The sequence below is a fragment of the Aethalodelphis obliquidens genome, unplaced genomic scaffold, assembly GCF_003676395.1.
Source record: "Aethalodelphis obliquidens isolate GAN/ISIS:26980383/991018 unplaced genomic scaffold, ASM367639v1 scaffold40, whole genome shotgun sequence".
NCBI classification, from domain to species: domain Eukaryota; kingdom Metazoa; phylum Chordata; class Mammalia; order Artiodactyla; family Delphinidae; genus Aethalodelphis; species Aethalodelphis obliquidens.
In genome coordinates, this window is record NW_020837984.1 from 15171192 (window position 1) to 15182566 (window position 11375).

General features: G+C 46.7%; 1 protein-coding gene and 1 long non-coding RNA gene across 3 annotated transcripts in view; one reads left to right on the forward strand and one right to left on the reverse strand.

Moving 5' to 3' along the window:
* TGFA (transforming growth factor alpha) overlaps nucleotides 1-3673 on the reverse strand; it is a 108748-nt gene extending 105075 nt beyond the window's left edge. The window contains exon 1 of one of the 2 annotated variants that reach the window (XM_027131946.1): nucleotides 3387-3673. In XM_027131946.1, the coding sequence (XP_026987747.1) occupies nucleotides 3387-3426 (40 nt within the window). In that variant the 5' untranslated portion in view covers nucleotides 3427-3673. The remainder of the gene's footprint in view (nucleotides 1-3386) is intronic. The other variant, XM_027131945.1, reaches the window with a different exon arrangement.
* On the forward strand, nucleotides 1639-8375 carry LOC113633635 (uncharacterized). Its single transcript, XR_003438280.1, has 3 exons — nucleotides 1639-3034; nucleotides 7614-7767; nucleotides 7842-8375. It is a non-coding gene; the product is annotated as an uncharacterized LOC113633635 (long non-coding RNA).
* The last annotated feature ends 3000 nt before the right edge of the window (nucleotides 8376-11375 follow it).

Below are 11375 nucleotides of genomic sequence, written 5' to 3' on the forward strand. Positions count from 1 at the left end.
TCTGAAAGACAACATTACCAAGTAATGGAGAAGAGAGCCGTCTTACTTCATGCCCCCTGCTGGTCCCTCAGCCCTGAATCCACAGGGAAGCTGACCTGTTTCCCCTCTACCCATCCTTCATGGCATTTCGTGTCCTAGGACATCCTTCTTTAGCCTACATTTAGTCCTACTTCTGGGAGCTGCCATAAAAATAATAATGCTTTTTTTCTGGATGATAAGACCCATTATAAAATCAATGTCATTTTGTGTGTACTGTTAAGATTTATTTTTATTTATTTTTAAAGTTTATAAATAGCTTCCACATTTACCATCTCATTTTATTCTCATAACAACCTGTGAAGTGGGTAGTTTTATTATTCTCACTTTATAGATAAGAAAACTGGAACTTAGTGCTGACTTCAATAAACAACTGACCACTGAACAGTAAGGAGGAAATACAAATGTTCTGCATCAAAAATTAAAGAATTCACAAGGTCCAAAAGAACTCCCAAACTTTCCTGAAGTTGTCATCTGCCAAACGATATTCGCTAAAATCTCTGAGTAGGTTTTTAGTTTAGGTGGTATTTTCTGTCTTAGGAAGGGTGGGGAGATGGAAAATGAGATAAGTAAGACAAACTCTCAGTTACAGAATGGACATAACCTGCAATGATACCTGGAATTCTATGAGGTTCAAAGTGACAATGACGATGATTGATTAAACTCTTACTACGTGCTAGGCACCATTCTAGGTTCATTAACTATATTCAATGATCCTATTAATATCACCATTTTACAGATGAGGAAAACAAGGCACAAGGAAGCTAAGTAACTTGCCCAAGATTACACATCTTGCTCCCTTGACACAGGGAGGACCTGGGACCAGAGAAGCCAAGCCCCTGTGAGGTTTGCTCCGCCAAGGACGGAAACCTGACATGGGAGCGCAGCCACCACAGGAACCTAGATTATGTTCCCAATGTTGCCACTTAAGCAACAGTCTCCACATTCTCTTGGCCAAAACATCAATCAAGTAATCAGAAGAATCAGCTGAGATTCCTAACAGTTCCTTCTCAGACTGTTCCCATGGAGGTGGGGAAGGAGGGAAAAGATCCCGGTTTTCTAGATCTTGATTACTGATGGAACACTGGCTGATTTTCCTGGAACTGCCTTTAACTAATTTAAGAAAAATTAGCGAGGAAAGCAGCTCTGGAGGAAATGTGCAGAATAAAGATGCACATGGCACTGACAGGTATTTAGTAATCTAGCAGAAAGGGAGGTGGGAGGCAGAAGCGGTCGTCAATGTACAGAACGACATTGGCTACTTTTGACCAAGTTCAATGGCTTTTTTTTTTTTTAAAGTAATATAAATAAAAAGGAATCCTCACTGGTGTAAGTTCCTCCTGCCTTCTTTTCCTCTACTTTTTTCAACTGCTCATAGTTTGGACCTGTATGAGCCAGATTTCACATATTGATCAACCTCTGCAAATTTATACATCTTTTTCTTAAGGGAGGAAACAAAGATCAAGTTGAACTCAGGCAGAAGAGAAAAATTCCATGATGAATGAATGCAGTCTTCATGGGCAAGTATAGTATGATGGCGGGGGGGGGGGGGGGGGGGGGAGGCAGGGGCAACTTTACAAAGCTTCCTCAAATTTGCTTACCTTCATTGTTTCTTGCCTCTGATTTTCACTGAATAACCTAAGACCGCCTTGAGATCCTGAGAGTCCAAAAGAAAACCCAATTAAAACAATCTCCAGGGTATTCCACCCATCTCGACTCGAGGAAAAGTCCCAAACCTAGGAGATGGAACTACAGTGACCACAGTTAGGTGACTTTTAATATCCACATTCCTTCCACACTCTCGTAATTCTGGCCCAACTACCTACTAACTGTGGGACCATGTGCTTCACTTTCCTCCTCCATAAAATGGGGACGATAATACTTTCTTCATCAGGTTGGTGTGAAAATTAAATGAGTTAATACATGCACAGCACTTAGAACAGTATCTGGTACAGAGTAAGTGCTCAAAGAATGTTAGCTATTAATATTATTACTATTAGCATTTGCAAAAAACATTACATAGGGACGCAAATACAGGAGGCTTCTACTGTATTGGTAATGTTTTACTGCGTTAACAAAAAATCTAAAATTAGAACCATCAATACAAAAATATAAAATGGTCTTGGGAAAAGAAAAAAAAAGCCACTCAGAGTCATGCCACCTGTTGGGGAGTTTCAGGTGAGGGTACACCTCGGAGCAGCTGTGGAATCCCGTTCCACGGCTGCTCTGTATTTCCCTTATATGATGCCTCCACTTCTGCTGCGGTTCTTAATCAGCGTTTCATGGGCAGGATTACGGGCGGGTCCGTGAACCCCCTGAAACTGTACACGGAACTGGGTGGGGCTGCGGCTCTGGGCATTTTGCAGGCAAGAGTTCTATAGCTTTTCTCACGCTCTAATAAATGATCTTGTAGGGAGCAACTTGCTTTACAGGGTTAAACACAGGAGATAGGGACTGAACAATTCATTTCACGGAAGCTACGGCAGTAAACAGGACACCTGGGCTGTCAATCTGCTATCTCAACACGAGACCCGGCGCCGCGAGGGGCAAGAGCCGGCCGGGCAGTGACCTTCACCGTCGAAAATCTCACCGGCTCCCCAGACCCGACTCGGGTTTGCCGGGTTTAACTTCCCCTCCCTTCCCCCATCCCTCGTTCTCTTCCAAGAATAAACTCAAAGGAAATCAGCAGCGCTTCGTCTAGGGTTTCACTCCTGCCCTCGGCTGACACTTAAACCACTTCTCCAAGGGAAGTTAATTAAAACAACAATTAATCCGCACAAAAATCCACCCCCAAAGCTCGAGAACTCTCAAAGTTAGAAGACTGAGGCGCCGCTGCTGATGGTGAACATCTGCCGGTCGCTGGGGCTCACGGGTAGGCGGCGGGTACGAAAGGGAAGCAGCCAAGGTCCGGCCGGAGGGTCGGACGCTGGCCACCCTCCGCGAGTCTACGCGCTACCGACGCCGGTGAAGACTGGCTTGGAGGCAGCCAGGTAAGCAGGTAGGTGTGGGCAAGTGTACGAGCACACAGAGAAGGCGGATTAAAGCTCAAGCCCGTTCACCCACCGCTCCTCCTTCCCCGGCGGGTGTTCTCACGCACCGCCCGGCGGCCACTTACCGGGGAAAGCCTGAGCGCTCGACGGTCCCCCTCTTTGGAATAGGCTCCCCCAATTCCTAGTAAGCCCGAGTAGCTCCCCTTGCCTCCCAGCCTTCAAGCCTCGAAAAGAATTCGCCGCCCTCTCCTCTTAGGCGGGCGCAGAACACCCCCGGGAGAGAGAAGTGGAGGGGACAGGGGAAAGCGGGGTGTCGCGGAGGGCAGGTGCCACCGGGCGCGCAGTAGGCAGCGTACGTACCCAGCACGAAGAGGGCGAGCTGTCCAGCCGAGGTAACCATTTTACGGGCGGCGGGCGGCAGGCACTCCAGCCTCCTGCCCTACCTGAGGTGCCCAAGTGGCGAAGCGGCGCCGCGGTGCGGGGGAAAAAGGCGCCGGCTAGGCAGGGCCAGCCCCCGGCGCGGGCGGGCGGAGGGAGGACCGCGCGCCTCTGCTGGCACTCGCCCCGCCGCGCCGGCGGCCGGGCGGAAACGGGAAGACGGTTACCGTCACCTCCGCCACTCGGCTACTGGGCCTGGCGGACCACCTTCGCGCCCCGGTTGGGGGGGCCCCTCTAGGGGCAGGGGGGTGGGGGTGGAGCGGGGGTGGGGTTGGAGCAGGGGCGGGGAGACTGCGCGCACCGTGCCGGGCCGGGCGGGGCGGGGCGGGGCGGCGCGGCGCGACCCGGGAATCTCCGAGTCCGCGGCGCGGGCCGGGCACCCAGGCCGAGGGAAAGGCAGGAAGCGCCTGATTTCAGACACCACCCTCAGACTAGCAGCTCAGTGCGGAGCCCGAGCGGCCGGGCGCAGTGGCCGCTTCTAGCCAGGCAGGGGAGCGGAGCGGCCCTGGCGTCTGTCACTTGCGCCAACGGCAGCTGCCGGGGGCTCTCCCGGGCAAGGCACTGAGACTCGACCCGGAACGGGACCTGCGAGCTTCACCTGCCCCTGTCAAGACTTGGCCCAAGGAAAGTGCTCCCCAGAATCGAGCGAAGAATTTGTTCAACCAGATTTCCCACCTGCGCCCCCATCCGAGAGAACGCTGGATTGTCGGGACGCCTGCCGCGGGAGCACAGCCACCCCACGTTCTCAGGCGGCACGTTGTTAAGATCAGCGGGCTTTCGTGCATCTGGTCTGATGCTGACAGTGAAGATGGGTCTTTGCTGTGGGGCACCTGGTTATCTATCACCACCAGTACCCCCAGACCATTCCACCCCATCCCGCCACAGGCCGTTGAGGCCGAGAACAAGGTAGCATGCAGCCGTATGTCCCTGAGAGAGGATGTGTATGGGCAGGAGCTACCTGAGTGGTTCTTTCAAGGATTTGTAGCCTTGAGCTGGCCCCTGGTGCTGGAATTTGGGGAAGTAGAGGGGACAGAGGGAAGACATTCTGGACAGAGAATGGAAGAATTATATGTTCCCTAGGGGCCATCCATAGGGGACAGTGTGCCGTTGAGAGGCTGTGACTGGTGTATTCTCCAGATGCCCCGAGCTCAAGGATTAAGTCTTCTCCTGGTCCCTCTAGCCTACCTGCTCAGGGTAGACCCACTCTCCTTGAAGGGGCAGGGAGCAAAATCTCTTTCTGTTTCCTTGGTGCAATGCTCAGACTCTCAGAGTTGATGTTTGTTAAGTTTATTTCATAGGAGCTGAGTTTCAAAAAGGAAGCACCAGGCCACTGGCCTCAACATTTGAGCAGGAAACACCGTGTAGAAAGGGATTTTGAAAACAGTGTAAATTTACTCTGAGAAACCATTCTTTGCAATACATTTGTCAGAGGATATTTTGCTGCTCTTTCAACCGTTAATGATTGGTGGTGAGGGTTTCATGATAAGTCCTTGGGTACATCTTTTCCTAAGTCCACACGTATGCATGTACAGAGCACACACACACTCTCTTTAGTGAGTGGTCCCTGACTCCCTTCAGCATCTGTGTCTTCATCCTTCAGACTGGTCTTGACCTGTTCCAGTGGCTCTTCTGTCTCCTTCCTAGACTAGCCTGCCTTTTCGATAGGAGGAAAGAAATCAGGAGTTCTCCACACCCTTCTCCTATTCTCCAGGACCCCCAGCTAAGAGTGGAGAATTGACCTGTCAGCTTGTTTCCTGCTGGGACACACACATCAAGTTCACTGTGGCTGAGGGCTGACTGTCCAAACTGGCAAGAGTCAGGTTCAGCAGTTTCCCCTCCTCTGCCCCCTGCCTGCACACAAAGTCTTGGGTGGAGGGAAGTAGCAGCAGAATCAAGACAACGAGCTTGTCCCCTTCAGCGTTGTAAAATCTTTGTAATCAGAATATAATTTGATATCTTGCAGGCTAAAGAGTACTCACATCAAAGGACATTCTAATGCTTGGAAATCATTAATTCTTCCCTCAAATTGTCAATAGCCAGTCCACATCTGTAGTTTTATCAACCTTCCAAATCATTCAAGTCAAAGAGACAACCAGGCATTGAAGTTTTTTTCTAAACATCTACAACATTTTTTTGTAAACTGAAAAATAATTTTTGGACATTTATAGAACTAGGAGGAAACCCAATATCCTAAAATGTTAACACTCTGACTCTGGCATCTTGTATATCTGATTGAATCCTCACAACAACCCTATGAGGTAGACTCCATCCTCCTTTTATATGAAAACAATCGAGACCTAGAGAATTTAGTAACTTACCCAGAGAAACAAAGCCTGCAATTGGCAGAGCCCGATTTTGAAAGCAAAATGAGCCGGTTCGAAAGCCTCTGTATTGGCTTCTATACCATGCTGCCTCAGTTCCCATGGTTTTCATAAGGATAATACTGAACTCACTGGGTTGACGTGAGGACTAAATGGAAGAATTTATTTGTATGCTTAGCACATTATTTAATATCAACAAATATAACTATTGCTTAAAGAAAAACTCTCTCAGTGGACATAAATTTCCCACTCTCAATTTCCTACCAGTGTCTTTTTTTTATTATCATTTCCATATCAGTTCTTTGCTTGTGCATGTGTACACCTTCCTACAGGGGATAGTTTCACAGGTAAGTCAGGAGCTATGAATTTGTTTCTCAGCCTGTGGTATAAGAAGTATGAGGAAAAAATGACAGAATGCGATTTAGAGGGAAGAAATCATTTTTCCTAGAGGAAGCTGTGATGTTTTTGTATTTTAGCAGTATGGAATAATGGCACCCCAAGCTGAGTGAAATTCCAGCTGTAGCCCCTGGATGCTGCATAGAGAACGCCACTGCGTTCCTTTACCTACAGACACAGTAGCTGTCTCGCGTGGCCACTGAAAGTCCTGTTTCTGTGTGCGTGGAGACTGACCAGCGTGTGGCCTTCCTCCTAAGAATATGCCTGGGCTACTGCTGCACATGCTTGATTCAGCTGGCCTTGAGCTCAAGGATAATACCTTCTGTAAAGCCAAGCACAGCCTTTTCTCCCCGTGCAAACAGGAGAACTGCTCTATCTTCTGCTCAGAGGCCAGCAAAGTCCCACTGTCAGTTTTCCCTTTCCTTTCTTCCACATACTTATCACAGAGTGTATGTTTAAAGAGTCTCCTTCTTCACTGTAATCAGCCGCCCCCTCCTTCCTGATTCATTTGTGGAAGTGATTGTGGGACCACTAGCCTCAGAGTCTTCCCTGAATGATTCAGGCCAGCAGAATTCGCTGTTTAGATCGGCAATTAACCCAGATATTAGTGAGTAAACAGCCCAGACATTCTTAGGGAGGAAGCACTGCCATGGGCCACTGCATTGAAGGAACTACAATTCCTGCAGACAAGCCTTGGAGGGCAGTGAGCAGAGAAGTCTTCTGGTGGCTGCAGGACCTTCCTCGATGGCAGCAGTAGACAGGGGGACTCAGAGGAAAAACAGGAAAGGGTGCCTGACTCAGTAGGATGTCAAAGGTCAGATGTCATCTGTGTATGAGAGAGAGAGAGAGAGAGAGAGAGATTTTTTTTGTTGTTGTTTGTTTGTTTGTTTTTTGAGGTACGCGGGCCTCTCACTATTGTAGCCTCTCCTGTTGCAGAGCACAGGCTCCGGACGCCCAGGCTCAGCGGCCATGGCTCACGGGCCCAGCCACTCCATGGCATGTGGGATCTTCCCGGACCGGGGCACGAACCCGTGTCCCCTGCATCGGCAGGCAGACTCTCAACCACTGCGCCACCAGGGAAGCCCGAGAGAGAGGTTTTATAAAGGACTCTGGAGAACTGTGTTCAGGCAGAGTGAGGTTTTAATGTGTTAAGGGATTTAGGAAAAGAAATCTAATCCAAAGTAAGGTATTGTTCGCGGATCAGCCCCCTGCAAAGCCTCAGCTATTAGTGTATTCCTTATCTCTAGCCAAAAGAAAAAGTAGGAAACCTTATGCGGAGTCCACTTTTACAGTTTTCATCACCAGCATAATGGGTGAGGTAAGAAGCCATCAGAGGCGTTTGCTTTGTTCTCAGCTACCTAGGTGGTTTTCATGCCAGTATTGTCGGAAGACTGGTCTGACCTTCTGCTAACATCTTCCATCTATCTCCCAGCTCTCAGGTCTACCTTGGGAATGCACATTCAAGTTGTGTATTCAGCTTGAATCCTTCCTTCGCAAGGGATATTGCAGGATGGCTCTAAAGCCCAGTATTGAAGTCTGGAGGTTGATGGTTCCACAGGTGGTCCAAGCGGCTCCAAGATGTCAAGGTATTAGTCAGAGTCTCTAAGACTCAGAGTTACCAGGCGGCTGCTACAACTAAAATCCTTATCTTCTCATATAGCTCGTGAACTGCCTAGTTGACCAGCATGCAGGAGAGGTACCCAGAGGATTCAGCACAGCTGATGCCAAACCATTCCATTAAGCACACTTGGAGACAGAAGAGCTATGCATTCAATTCTGTCCTTGCTGCTGTCCCCCGACCTCCTGCAGCCTCAGCCGTACAGCCAAAGCTTTCTGGAGACTGGGAAGATTGCCCTCCAAATTCTCAGGAGTGCCGGGGGAAAGTCCTAAATCAAATGCCTAGCTATCCTTACGCAGGTGAAACTAATGGTATTGATGGGAAAGAGGAGTGATGATCAAGAGAAGCAAAAGAGAGACAGGAAAAAATATATAAAGAATTGAGGAAGGAAAAATCAAAGAAAGATAGAGAGCTGCAAAATGGACTTAAATATTTTTTAGTGATGGGTCAATCTGCCTGATAAGCTCAAAAAATTCTCCCCAAACTCAGAGGAAAAGGAAAAAAATTATGAGAGATAAGATATGAGACAGAGGGACTTCCCTGGTGGACCACTGGTTTAGAAGCCACCTTCCAATGCAGGGGACATGGGTTCTATCCCTGGTCAGGCAACTAAGATCCCACATACCACGGGGCAACTAAGCCTGCACACCACAACTAGTGAGCTGGTGCGCCCTAGAGCCATGCGCCACAACTAGAGAGAAACCCACATGCTGCAACTAGAGAAGACCACGTGCCGCAGCTAAGACTGGACACAGCCAAATAAATAAATAAATAAAATTTAAATATATGAGACAGAGAAGGACAAAGCCAGGATATCCAAAATATTTTTAACAGAGAGCCAAAAAGGGAGCATATTGCTGATAGAGGAGAAACTGTTCTTGTGTCCCAAGACAGGAGGGGTCCTCAATAAGGGGAGGGGGATATACATCCCACAGATCTATAAGGGGGAGGGGATTTTGAGATAATAAAAAGTGCAAGGACAGACTTCTATTCTGTGACATACATTTAAACCATCACATTGAACTTCTCCTCCTGCCTCTCTTTCAAACTCCCATTGCAACAGGCAAAGGAAAATAATGACGGGGGGAAATCTGCCATTGTTCAAAACTGAAAAAAGATTCCACCCACATAACAGACATTTTAAGGAATTTCTCTAAGACAACGCAGATGAGACCAGTTTGAGAGAAGGCTTTGACAACCTTCAATTTACCTCACAGAAAAGAAAGGTATCTCTAGGGAGCCACCCCCATCAGAACCCAGCAATGCTCCTGAGGTTGGTTGTAACAAAGGCTGTAGGCAGAAATGAACCACAGAAAAGGGAGGAGGGGCAAATCTCCATCCTCTTGAAGAATCCAGGGAGTGTCCAGGTACCGGGGTGCACACAGGGCAGGGATCCCTTGGAGGGGGCTCTCACATTTGATGCCTGGCACAGAGAGCACATTGCCGAGGGGGCCGCGGTGAGGGCAGCCGCACTGGCTCCCAGCTAGCGTTATGTGGTTACACGTGCAGGGGAAAGAAACTCTTCAACGTGCAGGTGAAATGCAGGGCCTCTTTCGGGAGTCTCCCACAGACACCTGGCTCTTTTTTCTTTCATCCGTTCATTCCACACATGTCCATGACAAGCCTGCTATGTTCCAGGCGCTAGGGATTCAACAATGGACAAGTAAAGTGCTCTCTTCTTTGTGAAGCCACACAGGCAGAAGAATCAGGTAACCTCTGAAGGAAACACATCATCTTCATGTTTGCTGCATAAATGCCCAAACCAACAAAGCAATATGTATGGAAAATGCATTTTTTGGGGAAATGATTGTAACACAAAATTCTGTTTCTTACCAAGCTATTTCAGACAAGCAGCTATAAAAAATGTAAATCATTCATGTACCACCCCAATGGAAAAATAAATAAATAAAAAGACTCCACCGAAAATATTCCAGCCAAGCAAATAAACTCAGTAATGTAAAAGAAATAGTGTAACGGAAATGGCAGTGAATGATAAAGCAGTAACACTGTTGAGCCTTACTCCCGATTTTTAATATATTGTGGCACTCACTGTTGGATGCCAATAGAATGGACATTTTCCTTTTCTTCCTGCTAACAGAATCCCAGTTTTGTGTGATTGACAGCATGCGCTGTCCCAGGGGATGAAGCAAGAGGATTCCTTGCCCATTGTTGATGATTGGCTTAGGGCTGGACATGTGACTAAGTTCTGGCCAATAAAATGTCAGGAAAGTCTCCTGTTAGGCTTCTTGGGTAGAAATTTGCTTCTTCTTCTTCTTTTTCCTTTTAATTGAATTATAGTTGATTTATAATATTATATTAGTTTCAGGTGTACAGCATAGTGATTCAGTATTTTTGCAGATTATACTCCATTATAGGTTATTACAAGATAAAGGCTATAATTCCCTGTGCTATACAGTATATCCTTGTTGCTTGTCTATTTTATACATAGTAGTTTGTATTTGTTAATCTCATACCCCTAATTTGTCCCTCCCCCTTCCCTCTCCCCTTTGGTAACCACGTTTGTTTCTGTATCTGTGAATCTATTTCTGTTTTGCGTATACATTCATTTGTATTTTTTCAAGATTCCACATATAAGTGATATCACACAGTATTTGTCTTTCTCTGTCTGACTTTTTTCACTAAGTATAATATTCTCTAGGTCCATCCATGTTGCTGCAAACAGAATTTTGTTCTTTTTATAGATGAATAATATTACATATTTTTGTGTGTGTGTGTGTGTGTGTGTGTGTATGTATACCACATCTTGTATACACAAACACACCCCACATCTTCTTAACCCAATTTGAACATTGGGGTGCAGATTATCTTTTCAAATTAGTGTTTTAGTTTTTTTGCAGATATATACCCAGGAGTGAAATTGCTGGATCATTTTAGTTTTCTGGGAACCTCCATACTGTTTTTCATAATGGCTGCACAAATTTACATTTCAACCAACAGAGTACAAGGATAGCCTTATGAGAGTTCCCTTGTATGTCATTTGTTGTAGCTTTCAGACTTAGTAGCGTCTGAAGTCTGGGAGGTATAACCTCCAGACTTTGCTCTTTTTGTCAAGATTTCTTGGGCAATTTGGGGCCTTTTGTGGTTCCATATGAGTTTTAAGATTATTTGTTCTAGTTCTGTGAAAAATGTCATGGATATTTTGATAGGGATTGCATTAAATCTGTGGATCGCTTTGGGTAGTATGGCCATTTTAACAGTATTAATTCTTCTAATCCGAGAACATGGGATATCTTTCCATTTCTTTGTATCAGCTTCAATTTCCTTCATCAGTGTTGTATAGTTTTCAGAGTATAGGTCTTTCACCTCCTTGGTTAAGTTTATTAGGAATTTTCTTTTTGAAGCCAGGCAATGAGGTAGCCTGATCTTTCTTCCTGTCTTGAAGATGGTTGTCTAAGGATGAAGTATCTGGAGTGTGACATCCATCCTGTGACCATGAGGAAAAGGCCAAGAGAATCTGAGAGCACCTCGGCATTTTAGAGCTGCTGAACGAAACATAGACCTGCTGAACCAACCACAGACCTGCTTCCATTCACTCTCCTTTCTATGTGGTGTAAT